The 23619-nt window shown below is 43.4% G+C and overlaps 1 protein-coding gene across 4 annotated transcripts in view; it reads left to right on the plus strand.

The window, feature by feature from the left end:
- Positions 1-20789, plus strand: part of RIN3 (Ras and Rab interactor 3) — a 55743-nt gene extending 34954 nt beyond the window's left edge. For all 4 annotated transcript variants that reach the window (XM_042814945.1, XM_042814946.1, XM_042814947.1 and 1 more), the window contains 6 exons: positions 1226-1317; positions 4864-6327; positions 8371-8679; positions 15908-16039; positions 18239-18402; positions 19612-20789. In XM_042814945.1, the coding sequence (XP_042670879.1) occupies positions 1226-1317; positions 4864-6327; positions 8371-8679; positions 15908-16039; positions 18239-18402; positions 19612-19920 (2470 nt within the window). In that variant the 3' untranslated portion in view covers positions 19921-20789. The remainder of the gene's footprint in view (positions 1-1225; positions 1318-4863; positions 6328-8370; positions 8680-15907; positions 16040-18238; positions 18403-19611) is intronic.
- Positions 20790-23619: the final 2830 nt, after the last annotated feature.

The raw sequence follows: 23619 nt of genomic DNA on the forward strand, positions 1-23619 counted from the left end.
AGGGAAGAATCTGCTCACCTCTGCTTTCCTGCAGAGAGGATCATGGATTGAGAATGAATCCAAGAAAACCAGAAAGCTTTTCTATCAGTTCCTGTCACTGCTGAATGCCAAATACGTATTCTGACAGTTCAAGTTATTTCTTAGCGTGCTTTTGAAAGACAAGACGAGTGGGGAGTCATTTCCTGACAGAAACAGGGAATAAAAACACTGCTTTGGCTCTGCCCTGCTCTTCCCTGGCAGCTTGTAGAAGCTCTCTGTAATAATGAGTAGAGAGGCTGCTCTCAGGGCTGTAGTAAACACTCAGCTACAAATAGCTGGAAACAGATTATCAGGCCTCTCAGGCTCCTTCCAAAGGAATGCTTGGCTTGTTCTTCCGTGATAACTAAATCACCTTACATCACAAAAATTACACCTATAAGCAACAGGCTTGTTTGAAAGCTGCCTACCCTGTAAATAAAATCACATTTTTTTTCCTATTAGCTTAATGTCTTCATATTTCCTGATTTTAGATGTGGTTTTCCAAAAAAAATAAAAATTAAAAAAAAAAAAAACCCAACAACAAAAAACACCCTCAAACCACTCATGCATACAACAATAACAAAGAAAGGAGAAGGTCTGTGGAAATCCTCTTCCTCTTTTAAACCTGGTATCTGTTGGTATCTGTCATGAAAAAAAAAGAAGGGTTAAAATCTGTTTATGTTGAATATCCGTGGTCTATTGATACATTATGGGGACTATTATTTCTTTTTTTTTTTTTTTAATTGAGGTAGGAAGAGGTTTAGCAAATTGTCACCGGGCAAGAGGCGAATATAAGCAGTTCACTGCCAGCCTGAAAGCTCCACTAAATTGTTTCAGATCCAAGGTGCGTTTTAATGAAAGCCAGTTATCATCCTCTGAGAAACTGCTATCTATTTGTATGGGAAGTTATTATTAACCCTGTGGTGTCCCCTAACATGATATTTGCTATGTTCAGAGGAGGAAGCCCCAGCAATGGGGCACATAGCATCATTGCAGGAGCTGGCAATTGCTTCTGCACTCAGAGCAGCCCAGGTTGGCACAGTGCACACAGTTCCTTGCTGGGCTCTGGCGACATTCAGTACCTTTCAGAATGGGACTGAAATCGTGAGCCAATTCTATCATTAAAGCAATGGTGAAATCTGGAGTTCCTAGCAATTGAGGGATTTATTCTTCCACTGGTTTTTTGCTATGTTTCTTTTTTTTACAGGGATTTGCTACCCTTCACCCTGAAGCTACCACAAGCAATATTAGAAGCCCGTAGCTTTCAAGATCTTGAAATTATCTCTAGTCTGGGGATAGGTAAGTCCCTCAAAGCTGCCTGGGTTTCTCCGAGGCTTGTGACAACTACAGTGCCTCCCACAGACACAATGCAAAGGTGAATAGATAAGCTGTTGTCTTCAGAACAGGTGAGGAAGCCTGAATATGAATGGGAAGACCTTTGTTGTCTTTATGGAAGCACACTGAGAAAAAAAGGCCATGTCACTACACTTGGGCTTCTATGCAGAGTGTATAGAAGAGACTGCAGAGACTGAGACTCCTATTGCATAAGTTAGGGCATGAATTTCAGCAGCTGGAACAGGTGGCACAGCCTCTTAGGATAGCTTACACACACTTTAAGTAGTGGACATCAGGGGTATACAAAAAGAGGAAAACACCTCTGTAATTTCCCCTTTGGATACATGCAGACAGAGCTGACGGAAATACAGTATTTTTGTATTTTGGTATTTCTACTTCCTATCAGTGATTTTCTAGCTGGTAGAGAAGTGTGTAGCATCCCAGCATGTTCTCCTGCCTCACGTTAATATGATACAGAATATTATTTTTAGAGACAGCACCAAATGAGCAAGTTTTAGATCAGAAGTGTGCAGCTATGGAGTTGGGAAATGCAGTTCTGTTAACTAAAAGCTCTCCTTCCTATTTCTTCCCATTAACTGCACTCCAGTTGAGATGGCTGTTACAGTCAAAAAATGTCTCTTATGTTCCTTTGCATTTCAGTTTTCACTGAGCTGTTGAGAACAATGAAGCAATGCTGGAAGCAGAAGAGTTAGCTCACTCAGAGATACTCAAAAGAACACCTTGGGGCTTTCAGGATCTATTTTAGAATCTTCTGCATTAGATCTCCCAGAATGGATGGGCAAACCCCTCTGGTTTCAGTTCAGCTAGCTTCGTTGAATTTGGCCAAGCAGATTTGCCTCTGACACCCTCAGCATCCTCTATTTTGAGTATGTTCCAATTTTTAAATATGGGTGTTCAACCAGCAATTTGAAATAACAAGCTGCAAACTTATTACTGATTTTTATGGTTATAGCAAATGTAAACTTTTGGATTAAAACAAGAAGCACATAATGATTGTCCAACCTTCTCTGTAAATAATCTGAGCCAACAGAGAAGGTCGTGATTCTGGCAACAATCTCCAGCAGCTTCTGAAAGGAAAGATTAACTGAAGCACATGCACTGCAGCAGTGTTAGTTGTAGCCCTCTTCTGTCCTGTACACTGGTGGTCATAAAAGTGGCGATGGCTGCAGGTTTGTCAGCCACAGGGCAGTGCATGCCAGAGAAGTTTCTGACAAGTGAGAAAAAATGTTATGTAGAGATTTTCTGGGAAACGATGGTAGTTTTTTGGGATGTCATGCTGCCTCAGTGAGGCCAGAAGATGGAGTAAAGAATGGTGCTGTTCGCTGGAACAAAATGTCATACAATGAAACAGTGCATATTCCCAGTGTGACTCTCCCAAAGGGAACTCAGCATTGCTTGAAATTCTAATACGGTGATTTTTATTTATTTCAAATTGATGGGGGGACAGCGGGAGGTTGAGAAGTGAAAATAAGATGTTTACCTGCAAGCTGGATTGTTCCACAGAGGATCTGGTTGCAACATATATTGTCAAAGAGGATATACTGCAGGTCCTCCAGCCTTGACTTTTCTGGTACAGAAAGTGTTTTACCAGAAGAATTAGCATGATTGCAGTGCACAGAGAGCATCTTCATAGAAGTGCCAAAGTCTTCAAAGTCTTCAAATAACTTCTTAATTGGCCCTCCTGAGTGTAAGCTAAGGGAAGAACCAGGACAGCAACAGAAGTATCAGAATGCCTACAGTGTGGCCTAGCTAGGGAGCACCTCTGTGAAGCAGCTGTGTAACCCTTGGTAAGACCACCACAGCCTCATTTGGACCCACTCAGGCTGAGTGGAGCATCACATTCGCTTCACAGCATTTTATCCTTGGCCTCTACTGAGAAAAGTAACCAACTTCCCTTTTGTGGATTGGCTTACTCACCATTTCCTCAGCCCAGGAGATTCTGCAGCATTATATACTGACTTCCACTGCCCGGTATTTGCTGATACACAGAGGATTTAGGGCATTTAAAGGAAATCGTGACCCAGACAGTCTCGGATGTGAGGGGCTTGGCAGCATGCTGGTGTTGCATCTGTATGTCTGTTCCCAAGAGCTGCTGTTCCTGGTAACATTTCATTTTAAGTTTCTTTTCTCTCCTCCCTCTCACGGTGAGAGAGAATGAAAAACTCAACCTCCCAGAGAAGACGTGGTGTTCTTAAATTTGAATTAACCATGGATACCAGCCTAGGCTGAGAAGGGATAACTCAACAATTTCAGCTGGATAAAAATGGAAGAGCTAGTATCTAACCCTTACAAAGCTGCAAGCATGTACTCCAGGCATGCCGGAGTACTCTAGTTATCTGCATCTCTGTGTTTCCAGGATTTCACATTTTCCCCATGTTCTCATCCAGGGAATACCCTTAGAAGTTTTCCCCTTTTAGTTGGTCAGAAAACACAGTTTGCAGAAAACTGCAAACACTGTTTCCAGGAAAGGATCCTGAATTAGCAGCTCAAGGAATGATTATATGCAATCGGACCAGAAAGGCTTGAAAACACAGCTCTGGAGGAAGGGAAAAAGCTTAAATATGTACTGGAACTGTTCAGAAGGCATAAAAACACTTCAAAATGTTTTAAAACAATTTATTGAAAAACAAATTCTAATAAGAGGTTTGTAATGTATGGAAATGACATCTGGCATCTGAATCATCTTCCTTTCCCAGTCACAGCTGATGGTACCAACATACTGTTCTGTAGTCCTTCAGTATAAACCCTCATACATATGCAGTCTTTTGCACATCTTTCCTCTCTTATACCTGCAGGTGGGCGATCTTGAGGCAAGGTGCAAAACAGGGACTGGGCATGGCTATGGACAATGATTATCTGAGTTGCAGAAGTTCAAGATAAATGTTATCAGTCAAAGTAATATTAAATGATATAGCAAAGTCATATATTTCTGGTTTGGTTGTAGAGTAAAGTGGGATCAGAGCTCTATGCAGACCAGGATCTGCTATGTGAACATACTGTGGAACTTCAGCTGATGCTCCTGGTGCTTCCAGCAGATGTTGGATCCAGGCTGCAGGTCCCAGCCCCACAGCTTCCTGCAGCCCACAAGAGGGAAGCTGCACCTTCCTGCAGTCTTCACCCACTGTCTCTGCAATTTGGGCAGTGGTCACTAAGCAAACCATAGACTCTTTTGGTCAAATAGGCATATTTACTGCTGTACCTTTCTGCTCACTTGGGACAGCATGAATAGCTCTCACTAGTAGAGTGTCCAAAAATTGCCAAGAATAATTCCTGTGGTGACCATTCTGATATCATCCCCTGGTTTGAAGTATCTCACATGCGCAAAGTATCAGCCCTTTTTTCACACTGTTTTGTGCAGAGATGTGAAAGAAGTGTACTATTTCTTTTAACAAATGTAGGACTTCCACCTACAGTTAGCAGTTAAAATTTTCTACAGGAGTTTTTTTTCATTCTTCTTTTCCTTCCCTCTCTTTTCTTGATTTTTGTCAGGCTTTTGGGATTCCTCTTTGAACCACAGAATGAGCACAGAGGTGTTATCCCACCCTGCAGCAGACTCTGCCCTCAGCACGGCCCAGGCAGACGGTTTGAGATCTACCCAGTGTGTCGCAAGTAGCGCAAACCACTGCTCATGTGAAATTGAGCTGTCAATAGGAAATGACAGGCTGTGGTTCGTGAATCCTATTTTTATAGAAGAGTGCAGTAATCCTTTTCCTCCAGACTCACCTCCTCCCAAGGGCCATGCTGTGTGCTCCAGCCTGCCCGCTGCCACCACCACATCACCCCGCCGCCCCCCACCGCCCCCTCCACACTCTCACGGGCAGAAGAAATCTTCCCTGAAGCTCCCACGGGAACCCATGACAGCCTGTGAAGAAGCACAGCTTCTTCAGCCACTGGGCAAGAGCATCAAGGAAATGAAAACCGTGGGCGGTGATGGTGAGGAAGGGAAGCAAAGCTGCTCTGACAAGGAGCCATCAGCCGGCAGCCTCAAGAAGGGCCCCCAGCCTGCTGTGCCCCCGCGGAGGCGGCCATCTGAGAGGGCTGCAGAGGAGAACTGCACGGGTAAGCCTGCAAGTTGTGAAACACCAAAAGGGGAACAGGCTGAAGAAAAACAAGAGCTGGATACACAAAGCGAAGGTAAAAGGCTGTCGTGCAGGAGGGCTGCAGAAATGCCTGGAGAGGTTCCTGAGCAGGCTGTGTCGCAGTTTCAGGAGGCAAAGCCCGAACCTGCAGAGAAGGAGTCCATGCCTGAGGTACAAAGTGATGCCACCGAGAAAGGAAAGTTGCCTCCTATCCCACCACCCAGAAGGAAGAGGCTTTCCCAGGCACCGCGGGTCCTCAGCTCCTGCCAGTCAAATCACATAACAGTGGTGGAGCAGCCTGCAGCCACAGCTCAGGCTCAGGGCACAGGCAGCTCAGCATCAGCAGCAGGCGCTGCCACTGGCACCAATGCTGAGACCGAACAGGGATATGGCCACAAGTCTGTGAACTCAGCTGAACTGAAGGGCTCACACTTGTCCCTGGAAGGCCTGGGAGGCAGTGCTGCAGCCCAGACATCAGCATCTGAACCAGACTCCTACTCCACCAGCAGCACCGAGGATGACCTGGAGATGCTGGGTACTTTGTCTACTAAAAAGACACGCTCCATGATCTTGGGCAAGGCCAAGAACAGGCTGTCTTTTGTCAGCCTGTCCAACGTCTTCACAGTTTTTTTGTCTAATGATAGAAAGCTGCAGAAAAAGATAGTGGAGCTGGCACAGGATAAGGACTCATACTTTGGCAACCTGGTGCAAGACTACAGAGTGTACAGTCTGGAGATGATGGCAAAGCAGAGCTCCAGCACAGAGATGTTACAAGAAATCCGAATGATGATGACGCAGCTGAAGAGTTACCTAGTGCAGAGCACCGAGCTGAAATCTCTGATAGATCCAGCTGCCTACACTGACGAGCAATTAGGTATGTATTTGTGCTTTGCTAGTTCTTGGGCAGGATTTGGGAAGGTAAGGAGGGAAATGAGATAATATGGACACAGGTTCTGCTTTACAGAAATTATAAATCTGAGGGGTTGAATTGAAGTCTGCTCTGCTGTTCCAGCATTTGGAGAAGCAGCTCTAAAAACTAGGAGTCTAACAAGGGGGAAAATTCTATTCTGAATTTTTTGAGAGAATGAGTTTAAGTAGAAGACATATGTTTGTGTATGTGAGACATATATATGTATGTGGATACTCATATACATGTGTAAAAATATGCATACGTATATATAGGTATGGACACATGCACCAAAAGCTGTGCTCTGCATGACAAGCCCTTGCACTGTCCCATTCCCCTGGCCCCCTTCCCCAGGCTCTGTGATGAGGATGGAGAGCTCCTTGCTCATGGTGTACAGGTAGAGGGCTGGTTGCTATTCCATGAGGAGGGACAGACTGCAACCATTTGGAGTGGCAGGCTAGAGGAGTCACTTGATCCAGGACTGCACAACTCAGCCTTGAGGCAGGGAAGAGCTGCCTGTTCCAAGACCTCTAGTGGCCCCAAAAATGCAGCATTCATGTCTCTATGCTAAATAAATTAATTGCCTTTGGGGAGGAAAAAATAATCCTTTCAGCCACTTGAGGGTGTTTCTTCAATGTGCTGTGAGGAATTATGTGCCAATTCCCTCCTTGCTCAAAAGAATGAACTGGCCTAAGTTTAACATACATCCATGTGGGAACACACTAGGGCTGCAGGATCTCGATCCTCCAGTACAGCCAGAAAAAGCATTTATACACGTACTCTCACACTCTTTTGACTTAAAACTGTTTACTGAGAACCTGAGAACCAATGCCGAGCTATTTTTGAGCTTCGTAAACTGGCCCAGAGAAAAATGGGAGCTGGAAGACCCCCAGCTCAGAACATGGCCAACCACCACGTCTCGTGGACTTGGGTGCCCAAGATACCTGCAGCTCCATTACATGTTGGGATCTAGAGGTGATCAGCTGCTGGTCTCAGCAACGCCTGCTGGCTTCCTTTTCACCCAGCAAAGGCTTCAGGTGGCCCTGCAGCCTCTCTGGCAGAGTGAACCTGTGCCAGCCTCTGACATACCTCAGAGAGAGGAGCTGCTGTTTCACTTCTCACGCACTTCGTGTAAGACCTACAATATTTACCCTAGTAACACCTTTCTTGGAGACAGAGGGATTTTTAGCACAGGGAAGTCTGTCATTAATCTTGTTTAGGGAAGGTGGAAAGGAACCAGAAACAAGTGTCCTTTTTCTGCTTGGCAGAGCTGTGTGAGTGCAAGGATTACCTCACCTTCACACAGACGTGCTTCATTAGATCCTGCACTGCTCATCTGCAGTTCCTTATCAGGACAGTGCAGCTCTGCCAGCCTAGGAGGTGTCTGTCTGCTCCTGAAGAGGACAGGGATTGCCACCACACAAGACTTACCATTCAAATCCCTCCTGCCTCAGGCTGATTTACTGGAATCCTTAAAATAGTTACACTTTGTATGCCTTCTGCTTCATTCCTCCCTGGCTGAGCAGATGGACTTATTTGGCAGTGACCTGTTTGCCACAGTGCAGGGATTACAAATGATCCTTGCACTCCTGCTGGCCCTACCACTGGTTTCTAGGGTCTGGACAGCAGACAAAAGGCACTTTCTCACAGTCTCTCCTGCTTCCTTTTCTCTCCTGCTGAATATTAAGCAAACGTTCAGCCTGCACAACTTCCTCTTCTACAGGTGGCATAAGATTTGACTTAAATATCAGTAAATAAGAGTAACTTGAGCAGGAAGGGTGAGACTTCTGAGCAAATGTTGGTGTCTTTCATGCTGGCCTTGAGCCTTTCCAGGACTTCTGGTGAGTACTGGTAATAAAGTGTTTACTTTCTGAAATGTAAGTTCTGTTTCCTGCTCAAAGCTATACAACAGTGCATGAATAACCATGTTTTTTTAGGAGTCTTACTGGCACCTCTACTCCAGTGTTGATTATTTACAATGGATTTTTGTGTTCTCCCTTCTCCATGCAGATGTGATTGCTGAGACAGCTTTGTACAAATGTGTCCTGAAACCTTTAAAAGAAGCCATCAATTCTTACTTAAAAGAAATCCACAACAAAGATGGATCTTTACAGCAGCTAAAAGAGAACCAGCTTGTGATACAAAACACAACTACCACTGACCTAGGTGTAACGACCAGTGTACCTGAAACTGTTGTGCTGGACAAGATCCTTCACAAGTTCACAACCATGCACAAGGCCTACTCCCCAGAAAAGAAGATTGGCATCTTACTGAAGTCCTGCAAACTCATCTATGACTCCATGTCTCAGGGAAACCCAGGTACAGCACTCCTACCGTGATGATACTCCTCACTGGTCTTTCCCCAGGTATCACAGGAGCAGGGTTTATGTTACAGTCAGTGTGGTAGTAGAGTGGAGGTAGCAGTAATAGTCAGTGTGTTTGCTAACAGCTCTCCATAAGCTGTGTTCAGATTGGGCTCATTAGGTTCTGTGAAATTTTCAGCACTAATAACATGTACAATATGTTTCTTGGTTAACTTCAAGCTCCATAACTCCAAAGTCTCAGCTTGTAGCAGTTTAATGGCAAACTCTAGGAATGGGTCTTTGAGAAATGTCTCTTTTAATGGCAAACTCTAGGAATGGGTCTTTGAGAAATGTCTCTTGATTTGGCTCTGACAAAGTTTTGCCTAAATTGAGGAGGAGAAGCAAAATAGTTGTGCTGTATGTTACAAATTCCTGATGCTCCAGTAAATTTCATGAGCCACTGCTAAGCTTTTCTGGTGTGAGGAAGCCTTACTTAGACTTGAGGCCAACCGCTAAATGCACATGTTAAGCCCTTATCCTGCAGACAGGATGCATTTTTGCAGACAGACCAGTAAATGCCATCCTCTAGGAGCTTGCTTTGTCAATTTAGGAACTTTCTTCACATACTGGGGAGTGGATTACAAGCTGTGCACAACTTGGAGACTAGCCATGAGCCCATTTGTAATGATCTGCAGTTGTTCAAGAAGTTAGAGTCTCCAAAAATGTTTGTAACTGCTCTGCTTTATTTCCCACTGCCAACAGCCATGAGGCATTCACACAGGAGCTGTGTCTCTTTTGAGCCTCATCTCAGTGTCCTCACTTGAACAGTATGCAGCAGAATTCAACAACCCATCTAGACACATGAACAGCAGAGCAGGAAGCCACAGCAGGGCTGAGCCTATGCTGCAGAGTGGACAGGATCTCTGACTATCTTCCCATCCTATGAGAAGATGTGGACACCCATAGGGGAATTTGCAGTAACTCTATTAAAACAGCTGTGTTACTTTAAGTTTTGAAAGAATATCTGATGGAGTTCTAAGATTCAGATGCCACATTAAAACCTACCCAGTGGGTTAAGGGTATCCTTCTGATGCTGTTGGTATATTTTGTCATACCTCAGCTAGCTCAGAGTTGGAATTTCCCTGTTGCAGGAAATACTGTTGTGTCACCTTATGTGGAAGAAATTATGGGCCAGTGGAGCCATTAAAAACCCTGAAAGTTCAAAATGTTTGGCATTCAAGAAATCAGGTTATTTCATTGTGATTTGCTGTTCTACCCAAAGCACTTCATTTTGGCCATCTCAGCTGTTTTCTTATGTCAAATACTGCTGTGAGTAGGATGTGATTCGGAAGCCAAATTCTCCCCTGTGCAGCCAATTCCCTACCCAACATATATGACCATTATTGCACATCAGCATGCAGTCAGAAGGAAACTGGCTTGGCATTGGGGATATGTACTCCTGTGAATTTAGCATCCAGAAGAGGAGGAATGCAATGGTCTAAGTCATAGCAGACACAGCACTCAGAGACAAATACAGTGAGAAATCCTGCAGACACAGTTAGAAGTAAATCATGTGAAACACCCTAGATCACAAGCATTACTTCAGTTTTCCACCTGGCAAAGACAAATACTGGACAGAGCAAACTGAAATATTTTTTCTGATAAAAGATTCCCATTTGTTGCTGTGCAGAAGAGTGTGCTGTGGGCTGCTCAGGCCAGATTTCAGCATGTAGTTCTTTCCTCTGACTGCTTCAGAAGCAGCAGCACAGGGGAGCTTTTGCTTTCAGCAGCCCCAGGACAGTGTATTGCTCTTTGCACCGGAAGAGTAGAGGCCACACTCTGTTTCCTGTGCAATTGCCTGTTCTTCTTTTAGCTCCTTTTACTCACTGCTGAATTGGTGAGGTCTCTCCTCTTCCAAGGTCAGCACATGCAGAACACAAAACTAACCTTTCCCTCTGCTGCAGAATCTCTGTCAGAAAAATAATCTGTTCAGTAATGCTGTAAGTACATATGTTGTCTTGTTTAATTTGCAAGTGGAAAGTTCAGGTCAGGTCTTTATCCACTTTAGGCTGACTGCAGAACAAGATGACTTGAAAATATGGCTTCATATCTAAAAAAAAAAAAGCACAAATACAATCTAATCAAACGCTTTTTTTTTTCCCAGACACAAGATTTTTAACATACTGGGATCCATCTACATTAGTTGAGGTTCAGGGGTATCCAATTGGTACCAAGTTTTCTTTAAAGCTGAGGATAGTCAGAACTATGTGTACCTATGGCAGTGCCCATCTTTGTACCATAGCAAGAGTTGTGAAACTTTGAAGTCAGCCTTGATTGGCTCCATGTTGATCCCACAGTTTTGAGAAAAGAGGAGTTTGCTGGCTTGGTTGTCAGGGTTATAATAGAAGAATGCAATTTAGATCACATAACAAAATATGTCTGATAAAGTGGCTGTGATAATTTATGTTAGATACATAGACTATGAGCTGAATGGGTCAAATTCTCAGCTGGCACAATTCCACATTTCTCCTTCAAGTTGAAAGCAATCTACTTGTGGATCTGATTCATCACCAGGAATCAAGAAGGCAGGTTCACGGTCATTGTCAGTCACCTTTCTTCTAACAGACCTCTGAGTACAACCACAAGATTTAGATGTATGTTGGAGCAGGACTCATCTCCAGCTATATCTGGCTATAGGTGGCACAGATGGGTATCACATACAGCTTCTCGTTATAAACCACAGAGTCTTAGGAAGTGGAGTTCAGTTGATTCATCTGGTGAAAGGTAGGAGTCTGCTTTAGGGTGAGATGATTCACAGCTTCTCTGATGATACTGATTAGTTCATAACTGGCTATAATAGGAGTTTAGGGGTAGTGTTCATGTGTATGGTGTAGGCAATGGTATTATTAATTGATCCTCCCAGAAGGGACAATTATGATAGTACTGCAGTGTCTCACAAAGCTTTTCCAAATTCTGGGAAATTTTAAATAATAGCAGCATATGTTTTCAAAATGCAACTGCAACTTAAAGATATGTAACCTTCCTGCTAAAATTACTAGGAGTAATTAGGTAGAATAACATACTTTAAAATAATAGAAAGAGAGTATGGAATCCCTTTGCAGATTGGCTAACTTTTCTTGCTGTGTGTGCAGAAAGAATTAAGAGGTGGGACTGAGAGGTGCTGTAAGCTTTCGACATCCTGACTGCTCCAACATCTCAAAGACATAGTCTAGTAACCACAGGCAGAGCTGGGTGCATATGTCATCTATGAAGAAGCACTATGATCATTTGCAGAAAGAGTGCTTCTTGTTTATCTTCCAGAAATAACTTTTCTCAGGCAAAATGTCACAGGTGTTTTGTATGGTAGAAATCTCTACTTTTTGCTGTATCAAACACACAAGTGACACTTGTGGAGTCATAATTAGATGCAATATATGCAGTGGGTACTGGCAGCAGTGTAACTGGAGCTCCTCGCCCTGTGATACCTGGGAGCTGCTGCTCTGCAGAAGAGGATTGATAAACAAAAACAGACAAGACATCAGTTTATGAAGAAATACTGGGTGAGACAAACAATCCAAGTTTGGTCAGCGTGTGAGCAGAGAAGACCAAACACGGGAATGCTCTGAACATGAGTTGGAAGCTTGAAAAGTGGGGAGGCTACTTTATGAAGAGATTCTTAATTAACTGGACTGTAAATCAAGCCTTGCTGAATTAGTATATGATGGACAAGAGACATCAAAATGCTAGTGAGTAGAAGGATGGTCACTTTTTTTTAATGATATTGAAGAAATCCCAGTTAGCATTTCTGTGCCTCAGGTTTCTCAGCTAAAAATGGAGACTAAAATTCATGTCTTGAACAGCTGCTGCTAGACATCATTCCAGTGCTTGTAAACTAGTAGAACAAGATAAGGAGCATCATCACTGTGCGCTGGTTGTCAGAATAACCACAGAGGGAGAAGAAATACATGAATGTGCTAAAACAGGCTGCAATTTCTTTATGGAGGCTTGGGCAAAATTCCAGTTGCCTTAAATTGGGTATTTAATTAACATCCATTCCATTCAAGCACTGCATCCCAGCCAGGAGCTGAAGTGGTATTTGCTTTGATATAAACATAATAGGATGGGCTTGTGGCAGAAGAGAAGGCTTATTTTAAGCTTCTTATAGATATTAATGAAATAAATGTTCCCTGATCCTGCAGGAAAGATGGGGAAAAAACCCAAGCAAGTCCTATCTGGAGTAGGACAACACCACCTTGAACAAACAAGCTCAGTCCCAATGCTACTGAGACCAGTGGCAGGGTCAGAGCTAGATTTAACTCTGTCACCTGCAAACTTACTGCTCTGTGAGACCACAGACTGAGCTGGGCATGCAAAACTGCAGGCCTGATTCTGAGTCAGACTGGAAGTGGAGCCATGCAGAGAGCAGCCCTGCTGCAGCCACGGGGTGAGCAGTGGTTAGGGCCAGCAGTGCCACCACAGTGCTGTCTTGGTGCTGGGGACAGGTGGGCTGCAGGACACTGAACAGCAACCACTGCTTGGGTGTCTTGCTTCATGAGTGTTGTTTCATGTATGTTTGTGCCTCCTGCTTCTGGTGATATTTGAGCTGCTGACAGAACCTGTACCCCCATGAAGGGACTGAGATACAGGGCATCTCCAGGTTGTCCTGAGTCAGTCTACTGAACATGTTCAAGCTACAGCCTGTGCCCATGGAAACACCAGAAGTTTGTGGCAACATACGGATTCAGAATTAGATCCTGGATGGCAGCTCTGTGACCCCGCTTCTGCTGATGTCAGCTTTAGCTACTGACAAATATATTTAAGAATCAGGCTTCATACAAACTGAAGTGAATTAAAACAATGTCTAGTAATTTTTGCAGTTATGAGCATACAACATACGAAGAAACAGTATTCTTTCTATTACTGCATTCAGACACCCCTAAGTGAGAACATAGTGGAAAATAATGGACTTGGTGCTTGCTTATAAATAAAACCCTTTCTCAGCCAACAAAAAAGAAATAGGGAGATTCTGTAGACATTCTTGAAAAGTGTTCTCTAACTTTCATTTCTGCTGACAGTAAAAGTCAATCACTGGGGATGCCAAGTTGGTAGATTCCAAATTGCTGTTTCCTCTCAGCAACGGACAAGCAGTCCATTGGATGTCTGTTGATCTCTCTCACTGACTTTAAAAACAATCAAACTAACAAAAACAACATGGTAGCAGGTTTTTTTGTTTGTTTCTCCTAGTAGATAGGAGTTCACGTTGTGAACCAGCAACTTCTTTGGATGCAGTAGGCACAACGTGGGTTGGTCATGGAGATGAAATGCTAGGGAAGATAACATTCTGCTGTGGGCACTGCATTGAAACCCACTCCTGGCTTTCAGGAAATCAGGAGTGCAAGATCACACCACTCATCAGTAACTGCTACATCACTAAGAAAAAGGCTTTGAAGAAAAAAAGCCGTGCATGTTCTTTGGTATTTCATCTTTCTTTACACTTTGTCTATACAGAATTATCTGTTGGCGTTTGATTTACTTAGCTCAAAAGGAAAATAGGGCTTTTCTCAGTGCAGTTTTTTAGTATGCTTTCATGTCCCAGTTGAGTGTTTTGCTACACAATACTAAATAGCTGTACTATTGTGTCAGTGTGTGACAGTAGCCAATTGGAGCCTTCACTGAGCTGAGGCTATCAGATATACAAGCTGGAACAACAGCAGAGAAATAAAATGTCCCTCTAGATGTTAATGAAATAATAGGGATCTTTTATAGTTAAGGTGAAGACCTGGGGCTGTGTTTAACTGAAGATAGCCATAATAGAGCAAACAGAACTAAGAGTTAATCCAGCTTTCATTAAATAAATTGTGCTGTGGCGTGTGCAGTCTCTGTTAGATATAGATTTAATTACAGATCTGAGAATCTCTCATCCTCCAACACTTTATTTTAACTGGATCAACTTTCTGTTCACTACATATATTACTGTGTTTATTTTAAAGCCACGCTGCTGGTTTTTGTTTTGTTTTGTTTTTATCAGAGGTTAAGCTCGTGTTTATTTGAGGCTTCAAAAGAACATCTTTCTTTGCCAGTAGAGAATCTGTATCAGCTATGAATGACAAAAAAGGAAAGCTGACTCATGGCAAAGATTTGAAATAAGTCAGTGGGAAATATGAGAAACGGGAATTCATTCCCCACCATGGAAGGGCATGTGGACTAGGGGCTAAAAATGGTCAGAGCATAACTTCACTGCAGCTACACCAATGATAGTTCTTATTCTTTGAAATAAGGCACGCACTTCTCAGATGAGATGCACGTAATGAGTTCCAAATTGATGAAACCAGCACCTCAGATGAGGAAAACTGCCCACAGTCTGAGGGAAAGCATTCAGAATGAAAGTAGGGTTTAGGTTAAGAAGAATCATCAACCCTGACTGCTGGGAAAACAGGCTGGTTAAGAAACTTGGTACTACATGTTGCCCATGATAAATTCATGACGTGTTGGTAGGAAATGAAAGCGTCATCATCTGTAGTAGGCAACATCTTTGCATGAAAGTATCTTTTAAATAAGGAAATTTGTCTTGTTCTTTGCAGTTTATGTAGTAAATCTTCTGTTTGGGTTCTAATTTAAGCAGTAAATATTTATAATTATAATGATTAATCTGTGCGCTTTTTTGTCCCCAGAGCTTTCACTGATTACTTATAAGGTCACTTTCTTGACTTTGTTGTTTTAAGCACAGGGAATCTTGAACCCATGAGGATCTGTTTCTGTAGCACTTGTTGAGCACCAAGACTGAAAACTAGCCTAGTCATTGTGGAAGGGATTTTTTTTTCCCAGCTAGACACTGTGGCTGGAAAGAAACTTCCTTTTAGTTTCTAACTTGGGAGACTTTTAGTTAAGCACTCGTAGTGCAGTGATTTGCCTTGTGAAAAATTTGAGTATGTGTTGTTAGGAGTATATATTCTTTTTTTCTTGCTCTACATGTTGGACTGAAGAGTTAAAAAAAAAAAAAAGGGATGTTGGGCCTAAGAGTTTAAAAAAAAAAAAAAAAAAGGAATCTCTCTGAGAATCTGAGACAGTGTTTTTTAGGACTTACTTTCTTATCATTTTTAATTTGCTTGTGCTTTTGATCTTTAACTCTTGAGATAATTTAAGCAAAAGTCAAAGACATGCTGCCTGATAAGCCGTTACTGTTGTGTTGAGATGTGCCTTTTTGGTGAGTTTATTGGGACCATTCTATGTTTCTCTTTGCTCAGGGAAGCCTTATGGTGCTGATGACTTCCTCCCTGTGCTCATGTACGTGTTGGCTCGCAGCAACCTGACTGAAGTCCTTCTGAATGTAGAGTATATGATGGAGCTCATGGACCCTGCTCTGCAGCTAGGTGAAGGTAGAGTACTGTATTTGCTCCTTGGATATTCTCTTTGTAAATCATTATTTACCCCACTTTAATGTTTGTGAAGACAGGGCAGCACGGCTCTGGCTAGATTTTGTGGATGAGCTTTGGCCAAGCCTTCCAAATCTGAAGCTTTAAAATGAGTATTAAACACTTCAGTGCAGTGACCTTTGACACCAGCTAAAAAAGCAATGGCTGAGCACAAATGAGATCTGGTGAATTAATAACCTAAACAGGGACATCTAGTGTTCTGTGGCTGTAAGGCTGGAAACTCAAAGGGTCTTTGCCTAAAACTAAACTTCTGCAATCCATTCTTTTACTTTTATTTATTCCATTGAGAAAAATGAATAGTTCTTACACTGCACTGTATGCCTTGGGCTATACTTGATTCTCATACCTTGCATGTGAATAGAGTGGCTGATTTGACTGTGTTCTCTGGCTGAGTACCACGGTGAGGCAGAGAAAGGAAAGTAAGTTTAGAGAAAAATATCAGTTTTGGTTGTGGATAAAGAGCTTTACTGTTAAAGGGGTAAATATCTGTGGGCCTTTCGCTTCTCAAGTACAGCCTGGGAAGCAAATGTTACTACAGACAGGATTATGCACTCTTAATTAGAATTACAGATAATTTTTCACTAAGTAGTCACTAAATCAATAAAAAGAGTTTTGTTTTAGAATTTGTTTTGGTAAGTACTGAAGAGTAGAAAGGAATCCTGGACAAACAAGGGCAGACTAATTTGATTTATGTTAAATGGAACTTAAATCTGTAGCTAAAGAACACGTACCCAGCATAGGGCAGAGGGGAGCAGAGAGAAGGAGCAGTAGCAATACAATTGCATTAGTGAAGGATTTCTGCACAGACTGATGTTCCTGCTGGAAAAAAAAAAAAAAAAAAACTGTTAGCAGAAAAAATGTTGGCATAAGCATAGCACTTAGCTGACATAATGAGCTGTTTTTGGTAACTGCACTGCCCACAGGTTCTTCATTTCCAAAGGGCATGCTACCAAGCTGGTTACTGAAGTCAGCAGGATTGAGGGCTCAGGAAATCAAAGGCAGAGCTTGCTGGAAGTTCTTTCAAGTCGAAGATGCAAAGCCTATGTGAAATGTATACTGCAGCTGAAGGGAAAAATTGGTAGGGAAGTTCCAGATAACACTGGCTGAGTAATCACTTCAGAAAGGAGGTTGAGAGTAAATGCAGATGCAAGGGATAGAAAAAGAAAGAATAGCTCAGTGAAGAAAGCTCAGAGATCGTGAAGCACAGTGCTAAAATGCTTGAGCTCAGTTTGTGCCTTTCAATGTTAAGTGATAAAAAGTGGGCAGAGAAATGAAAGTAAATAAAAGAAAAGCAGAAGGCAGAAAACTGTCAGACTAATATATAAAATCACTACGGTCTGGCTTCCACGTTAAGAATTTACTGTTGAATGGGTTTTAGTAAGAGCAGTGACTACTGGTTGGGCGGTGTGCCAGCGCCATCCAGAGGCAGCTGCAGTTATTACAAAACATTAATAACTGCCACCCAGTTTACTGGATACTTTGTCCCAGCTCTCCTTCCGCCAGGGTGAGGGGAGAAGCAGCAGGAGGCTGCAGAGAGGCAGAGGTGGTGGGCCTGGTCCAACATGGGGCCAACAGGTGACATGAGCACCAGCGGCTCCCTGAGGCCTCTTCCTTTTGGGCCTGACATCAGGCTTTTACTGCTTCATCCCCTCTTTCTCTGGTTTACTAAGATTTATCCCATGTAACTTTAAAGAATCCAGGCATTTGTCTCATCCAGACATCTGGGTTTGTGCACAGGGTGACTTGTCCATGTAGGTCCAAGACCTCTTTTAACATCACTGATCCCACAGAGGACCTGGGCTTTAAACATTTCTGCCAGGGTAGCTGAAGTCAGGGTGGAAATGCAAGCTTCTACTTTTTCTACAGAACACACTGGGATTGTCAGCACTTCCTTGTGTTATGGGGAATGCATCTACCACCTCATCAGCCTGCACAGCTGACATTTCTGTGAAGCACAACAGGGTGGAAAACACTGTGGTCCTTGTTTCCTTTCTCTTGCACTCACACCAGAAGCGCCACGCTCCCTGAGGTGAAGCATGGGCGATGCAAGTGTTGGACAGTTGCCTCTGCATGGGCACAGGCAGGATGGAAATGAACGGCCCTGCGGGTGTGATGTTCATGCAAGACCTTTTCTTTTTGCAGGCTCCTATTATTTAACCACCACCTACGGAGCCCTGGAACACATCAAGAACTACGACAAAATCACTGTAACACGGCAGCTGAGCGTGGAGGTGCAGGACTCCATTCACCGCTGGGAGCGGCGGAGGACGCTGAACAAGGCCCGGGCTTCTCGCTCGTCGGTGCAGGTACCATCTTGTGTTACTGGGAAAGAAACAGCCTGGCAGATGGATGGGCTCTGTCCATACTTACTCGTTTTAAATATGATAATTATTTTAAGACAAAACCAACTCAAATTACTATTAAAAAGGAGAGTGCATAATATGCAGGCTTGTTAGCTGTGAGGTGCTCACTGTGTGTGGGTCCGTGAAGGTATCCCCATGCACCAGTGGTTGGGTGCTACGATCCTCCAACAGTGGTGAGACAGGAGACAGACCACACTGCCCTGTCAGCCCCATGGCCTGCAATCAAATTTGTACCCACAAAGAGGCAGCAAAGGCCACCTCAGAGACTTCACAGTGCAAAGCTCAACACTGTGAACACTGAGGTGAAGACAGGGGAAAGACTTCTGAATGGGAGACATGGTCCAAATAGCCACACAGAAGCATGATGTTTATTATCCTTTACATACTGCAGTCAAAACTGTCTCTAATGTTCTCAGAACACATGGATATTTGATGTGTCCCATCCATCAGTCATCCATCTCTGAGTGCTTCTCTGGCAGTAGCTCATAGCAACTACTTAGTACAATAGCTCAGCAAGCAAATGCAATGCTTCCTTCAGAAGATTCCCACAGCTTCCAGCAGTGAAAGTGTTGCTTTCCATCCCTCTGAATGATGGAAAATATTCAAGTTCATTCTGGTGGAGGTAACTTAACTTCTTGGCATGTTCCATGTGCCCTGCACCCCCTACTGGCTGCCTTACTGATCTGCAGATATACTCTTTAAAAGCAGCCTGGAGTCCACATATTTGGCAAATATGCAGGATTTAAACGTTTAACAGTCTGCAGCTTTCTCACTTTTTCTGGGAAACCTGAGACTATTCAGATAGAAATCTCTGGGAATTTTTTGAACTTCACAGATACAGCCCTCCATGGCTAAATGCTTTCTAGATTCTGTTCCTCGTAGGTTCAGCAAGAGGAAGGAAAGTCATCCCAACAGTTCTCAATCCCTGAAACAGGGTACAAGTAAATAAGCCTCCTCAGCACATCAGCTGTTTCCTTCCTGACGAAAGGAAGTTTGGAGGACACTCTCTCAAACATGAGCATTGAAGAATGGCTGGATATTTGGGAGTGTTTAGGAGTTCTGTTTAGATTGAGATTTGGGGCTTGATTTTTCCTCTTTTGGTCCTAAAGTCACTGTGCTAGCTGCAAGATCTATCCTCATGTTTCTCTTCAGGACTTCATCTCCATTTCCTTCCTGGAGATTGGTGCTCAGTCAAGGACACTTGCCTCACGGAATGACACCACAACTGAGCAGCTGTGCCAGCAGTGTGCCGAAAAGTTTGAAGTCTCCCATCCCAAGATCTATAGACTCTTTGTTTATGTCGATGGCCAGTGGCTGCAGCTGGACAAAGAGGCCCTCCCTCACCGTATCAAAGCCTCACTACTGAAGAGCGAAAACAAAAAAGATTTCCATTTTATTTATAAACCAATAGAGTACAAAAATCCACCAGTTCCGATTGTCAGAGAGACTGACTTTTCCTAAAGGTCATGCTACTCTTTTGTTGAGTTTGCTGTCATCCTAGAAGGGCTGGATAGCTTCTTTTGTGAGATCCTCTGGTAGCTGCGGATCTTAGGTCATTGGAGCTTGACCTTCACCACAGGGCAGGTGTGCTAATTGTAGATGCTGTCTGAATATAGGCATTTCTCAGTGAAGTTCAAAAAGGAGCATTCAGGAGAACATTATCCTTTGGAAAACTTGAAGTATCAAACCACAGAACCTCCTGCTGGCAATGCCAACATTGCAGAATGTAAATAGGCAGAGAATGATCTCAGAGATCTTGTGGAAAGTGGACATTTACTCCATCATAAGTGATGGCAGGTGCACCTCAGTGCTCAAGGCCTTGGAATGGTCTGCACACATCTCAGTGCTGTTAGCAGGTAAGACTACATTTACACCTACATCTGTCAACTCAGTTTGATTTTAAAAAGTACTGGCTGATGTATACAGTGGCACAGGATTGCCAGCTATAGCAGAACTCCATCTCTGTCTTGCTGTCTGTAACACAAAATTGCCTTTGAAAGCCAAATATTCACCAATCATGCAAGAAGATTCAATACATTGACAAAGAAAATATTTTCTGCCGTTTATTTGTCACTAAAGCCAGGTGACATAGGCATTTTCATCAATGTATTTTTCTTAAAGATTGGAAGTGTTCACCATCAATGTACAGCTGTTTAAATGACATTAGTTGTATGATAGTGTCTGTTTAATTGTATATTTATTTCTATGTGCGATATGGTGCAATTGTTTTAAAATAAGAATTTGTAAAGAACTTAATAATTTTCCCAATGTAGCAAAGTAGATTAAAATTTTAAGTCAAAGAGCAAGAATAAAATACTGGTCTCTTTTTACCCAGCTGTGATTTTCTCTAGTGTTTTCATATCTGAATGCCCTGCCAGATTGTTACTTCAATCAGTTCAGGCATTTGAGACAGAATTTGCTAATTCTTCTCTCTCTCTACCTCTACTTTCAGTCATTCAGTCACTGCAAATTTAAATTTCCCCGCAACCTGAATTTCCATAAAATAAACATTGGAAAAAATGCATTCTGTGAAATTAGCAAGCAACTTTTCAGTATTGGATAATGACAGCAGAGCCTTAATTGCAAAATAGATCTTTGTCTTCTGGGTGCCTTCCTTCAGGCAAGATTCCACTGCCAGTGTAGCTTCCACTGCAGAGACAAACAAGGGATCAGGCCTAGCAAAGCTGCAGACTAGACTCTAGACTAGAAAGGTGGTCATGTTTTACTGTGGGTTTTGCTCAAAGCTGCTATTGTTTCCTCTCATTAACATTCAGAAACAGAACTGGGACATGTTGGACAAAGTTGCTTGAGGTCCCTGCTCTATGTCTGAACTCCAAATGGAAAATGACATTGCATGTGGCTGGTCATGCTCTCAATCTCTGTGGCTTGAAATGTCCATGTCTATGTGCATGAGCCATCGTGTGCAATGGCCAAATGTGCATTACGATGCCAGACCATCTGTGCATCTGCCAGCCTGGGCTGCATGCATATGTTGTTGGGAAGGGATGACAATGAAGAATGAGGAACAGTGAATAGCAGCAGTCTCAGTTTTGAGGCATCACATGCAGAGCTTGTGCTGGCATGACACCAGCAGGGAACTGACTCCACGTTTCTGGTTATTTGGTCATTTATACTCGTGCAGCTGTCAGCACTCCTGCCATCCACCAGGGCTGCATACCTGCAGGGTCCTGTGCTGAACCCAAGGAATTAAGCTAGGACTGATCTTCTGCTGGATATTTCTGGGGAGAGACTGGTCTTGGCAGCAGACAGGAATGAGCAACAGAGTTATGCAAAGAAGAGCCCCAGGCACCTGACAACACCTTGGGGAGGCCATCAGCTGCAGGCCCTGGGGCGAGGGCACACCACAAGTTTTACAGCTGGGCAACCAAGCACGAGGAAACTCTGCTGGTGCAAAACCACCTTAAGACAAACAGTCCTGAAGTCAGAACTGCCAGAGAGAACAGGAGAGGAAGGAGAGAGGGAGAGGAAGAATCAAGCTTTTACAAAAGCCCTCAAATTGCACCTGCAAAACTTTCATCTGGCATTACAGCTGAAAAAGTCAAAGTAGATTTACAAAGACGTCCATGGACTACTCCCCTCTCCTCTGAATTCAAGGGATTAATCTCTTTAATGCAAGTTACTGTGCCTGGCAGTGAGCTGCCTGGATGGAAATCCCCATGCTGGAACTCAGAGCTGAGGAGGATCTCCCTCAGAAACCATGGGGCACCTGGCCTGGTTGAGCATATCACATAGAGCAGGTCAGCATGTCCTCCCTCTGGCTACTGGTACCTGGAATCTCTCAGCACTTTGAACTGGTGTCTGACATTCAAACAGTAAGAAAAAAAAATGTTACAGATGAAATTATCACTTTTAAATACTCCTTAGGACGTTGTTCATTGGCTTTGTCATGAGGTATTGTCATGCTACAGACCAACCAGTTAAAGAGGTACAGTCAGTCTGGAGATCTGTGGCCTCTTCTGGTTAGTCAAGGCGGTCACACCGTGACTCATGCTCTGAACCTCACATGAGAAGTCAGCAGACAAGCTTTTCAGGAGACTTTGACCAAGTATAGTTGTGTAATCTGGCCAAGGTCTCCTCAAACACTTATTTCCACAGAAATATTGTGCAACGATCACTCATCTATGCATAGGCAAAGGATCCTAGCGTGAGAGAGAGAAGACCTGCTGAACCTAGCAACAGCTCTCAAGAAAAAAGAAAAAAAAAAATCTAAACCCACAAAGCCCAAGTGGCCACTTTGTGCCCAGACCTGGCCTAATGCCACACAGTACCAGTGATGAAATCTGTCAATAATTCACTGAAATAATTACACTGCGAGGTCAAGTACGACCTAAAATGAAAGTCATTGAAACTAAAGGCAGTTTTCCTGCTGAATTCAGCTTTGGGCATCAGCATGCATCATTCACCAACCTGATAGGTACTTTGATAGGTACTTTGCACAGGACTCTATTTTCCATCAGGCGTGACTCGGGATGGCGGGGCCACACAGCCCAATCCCTGCTGAAAGCCCTGCTGCTCCCAGGACAGCTCAGCCTTGTCCTTTCTGTGCTGCATGTCCCAGGGCTGGAGATCATGCAGACCTTCAGAAGACCTGCTCCAGTATTTCAACCACGTGCACTGTGAAAACTGTGTTCCTTGTCCTCAGCTGGGGTAAAACCCCACTTGTCCCACTAGGTGGGAAACCCAGGAGGGAACTCCCTCCTGGCACTCTTTCCAAGGTCAGGGCTAAACACGACTATTCTGCACAACATACTCTGACCTGTTCTGGTAGATGCTGACAACTTACTGGGAACCAGCAGCCTTACTTATTTTTAAGTAGTTATTTCTATATCCAGTGTTCTAGGAATTGTAGTCTGTGCAAGTATGTGCCTGAAGGAAGAGTAAGGGTGTTTGTGCTTGCACAATGCACCACAAACTACTCCTAAGATTGACCTTGCACAATCTTAAAATCATCTTCTAATCAGGTTCTACCACCATCCCAAAATAAAGAACCTGCCATACAGGCATTAAGCCAACATGATGCTATTTGGAGACCTTAAAATAAATGTATTGATCAGTGCAGGTGAAGGTTGTGGGTCTTTTCATTCTGCAGAGTTGTCTCCTGTGTGACTGTGTGGATAGATATCTCCACATTTCAGCTTT

This window comes from Centrocercus urophasianus, unplaced genomic scaffold (assembly GCF_019232065.1).
Source record: "Centrocercus urophasianus isolate 14NV4802_14NV808 unplaced genomic scaffold, USGS_Curo_1.0 seq_14, whole genome shotgun sequence".
Classification (NCBI taxonomy): domain Eukaryota; kingdom Metazoa; phylum Chordata; class Aves; order Galliformes; family Phasianidae; genus Centrocercus; species Centrocercus urophasianus.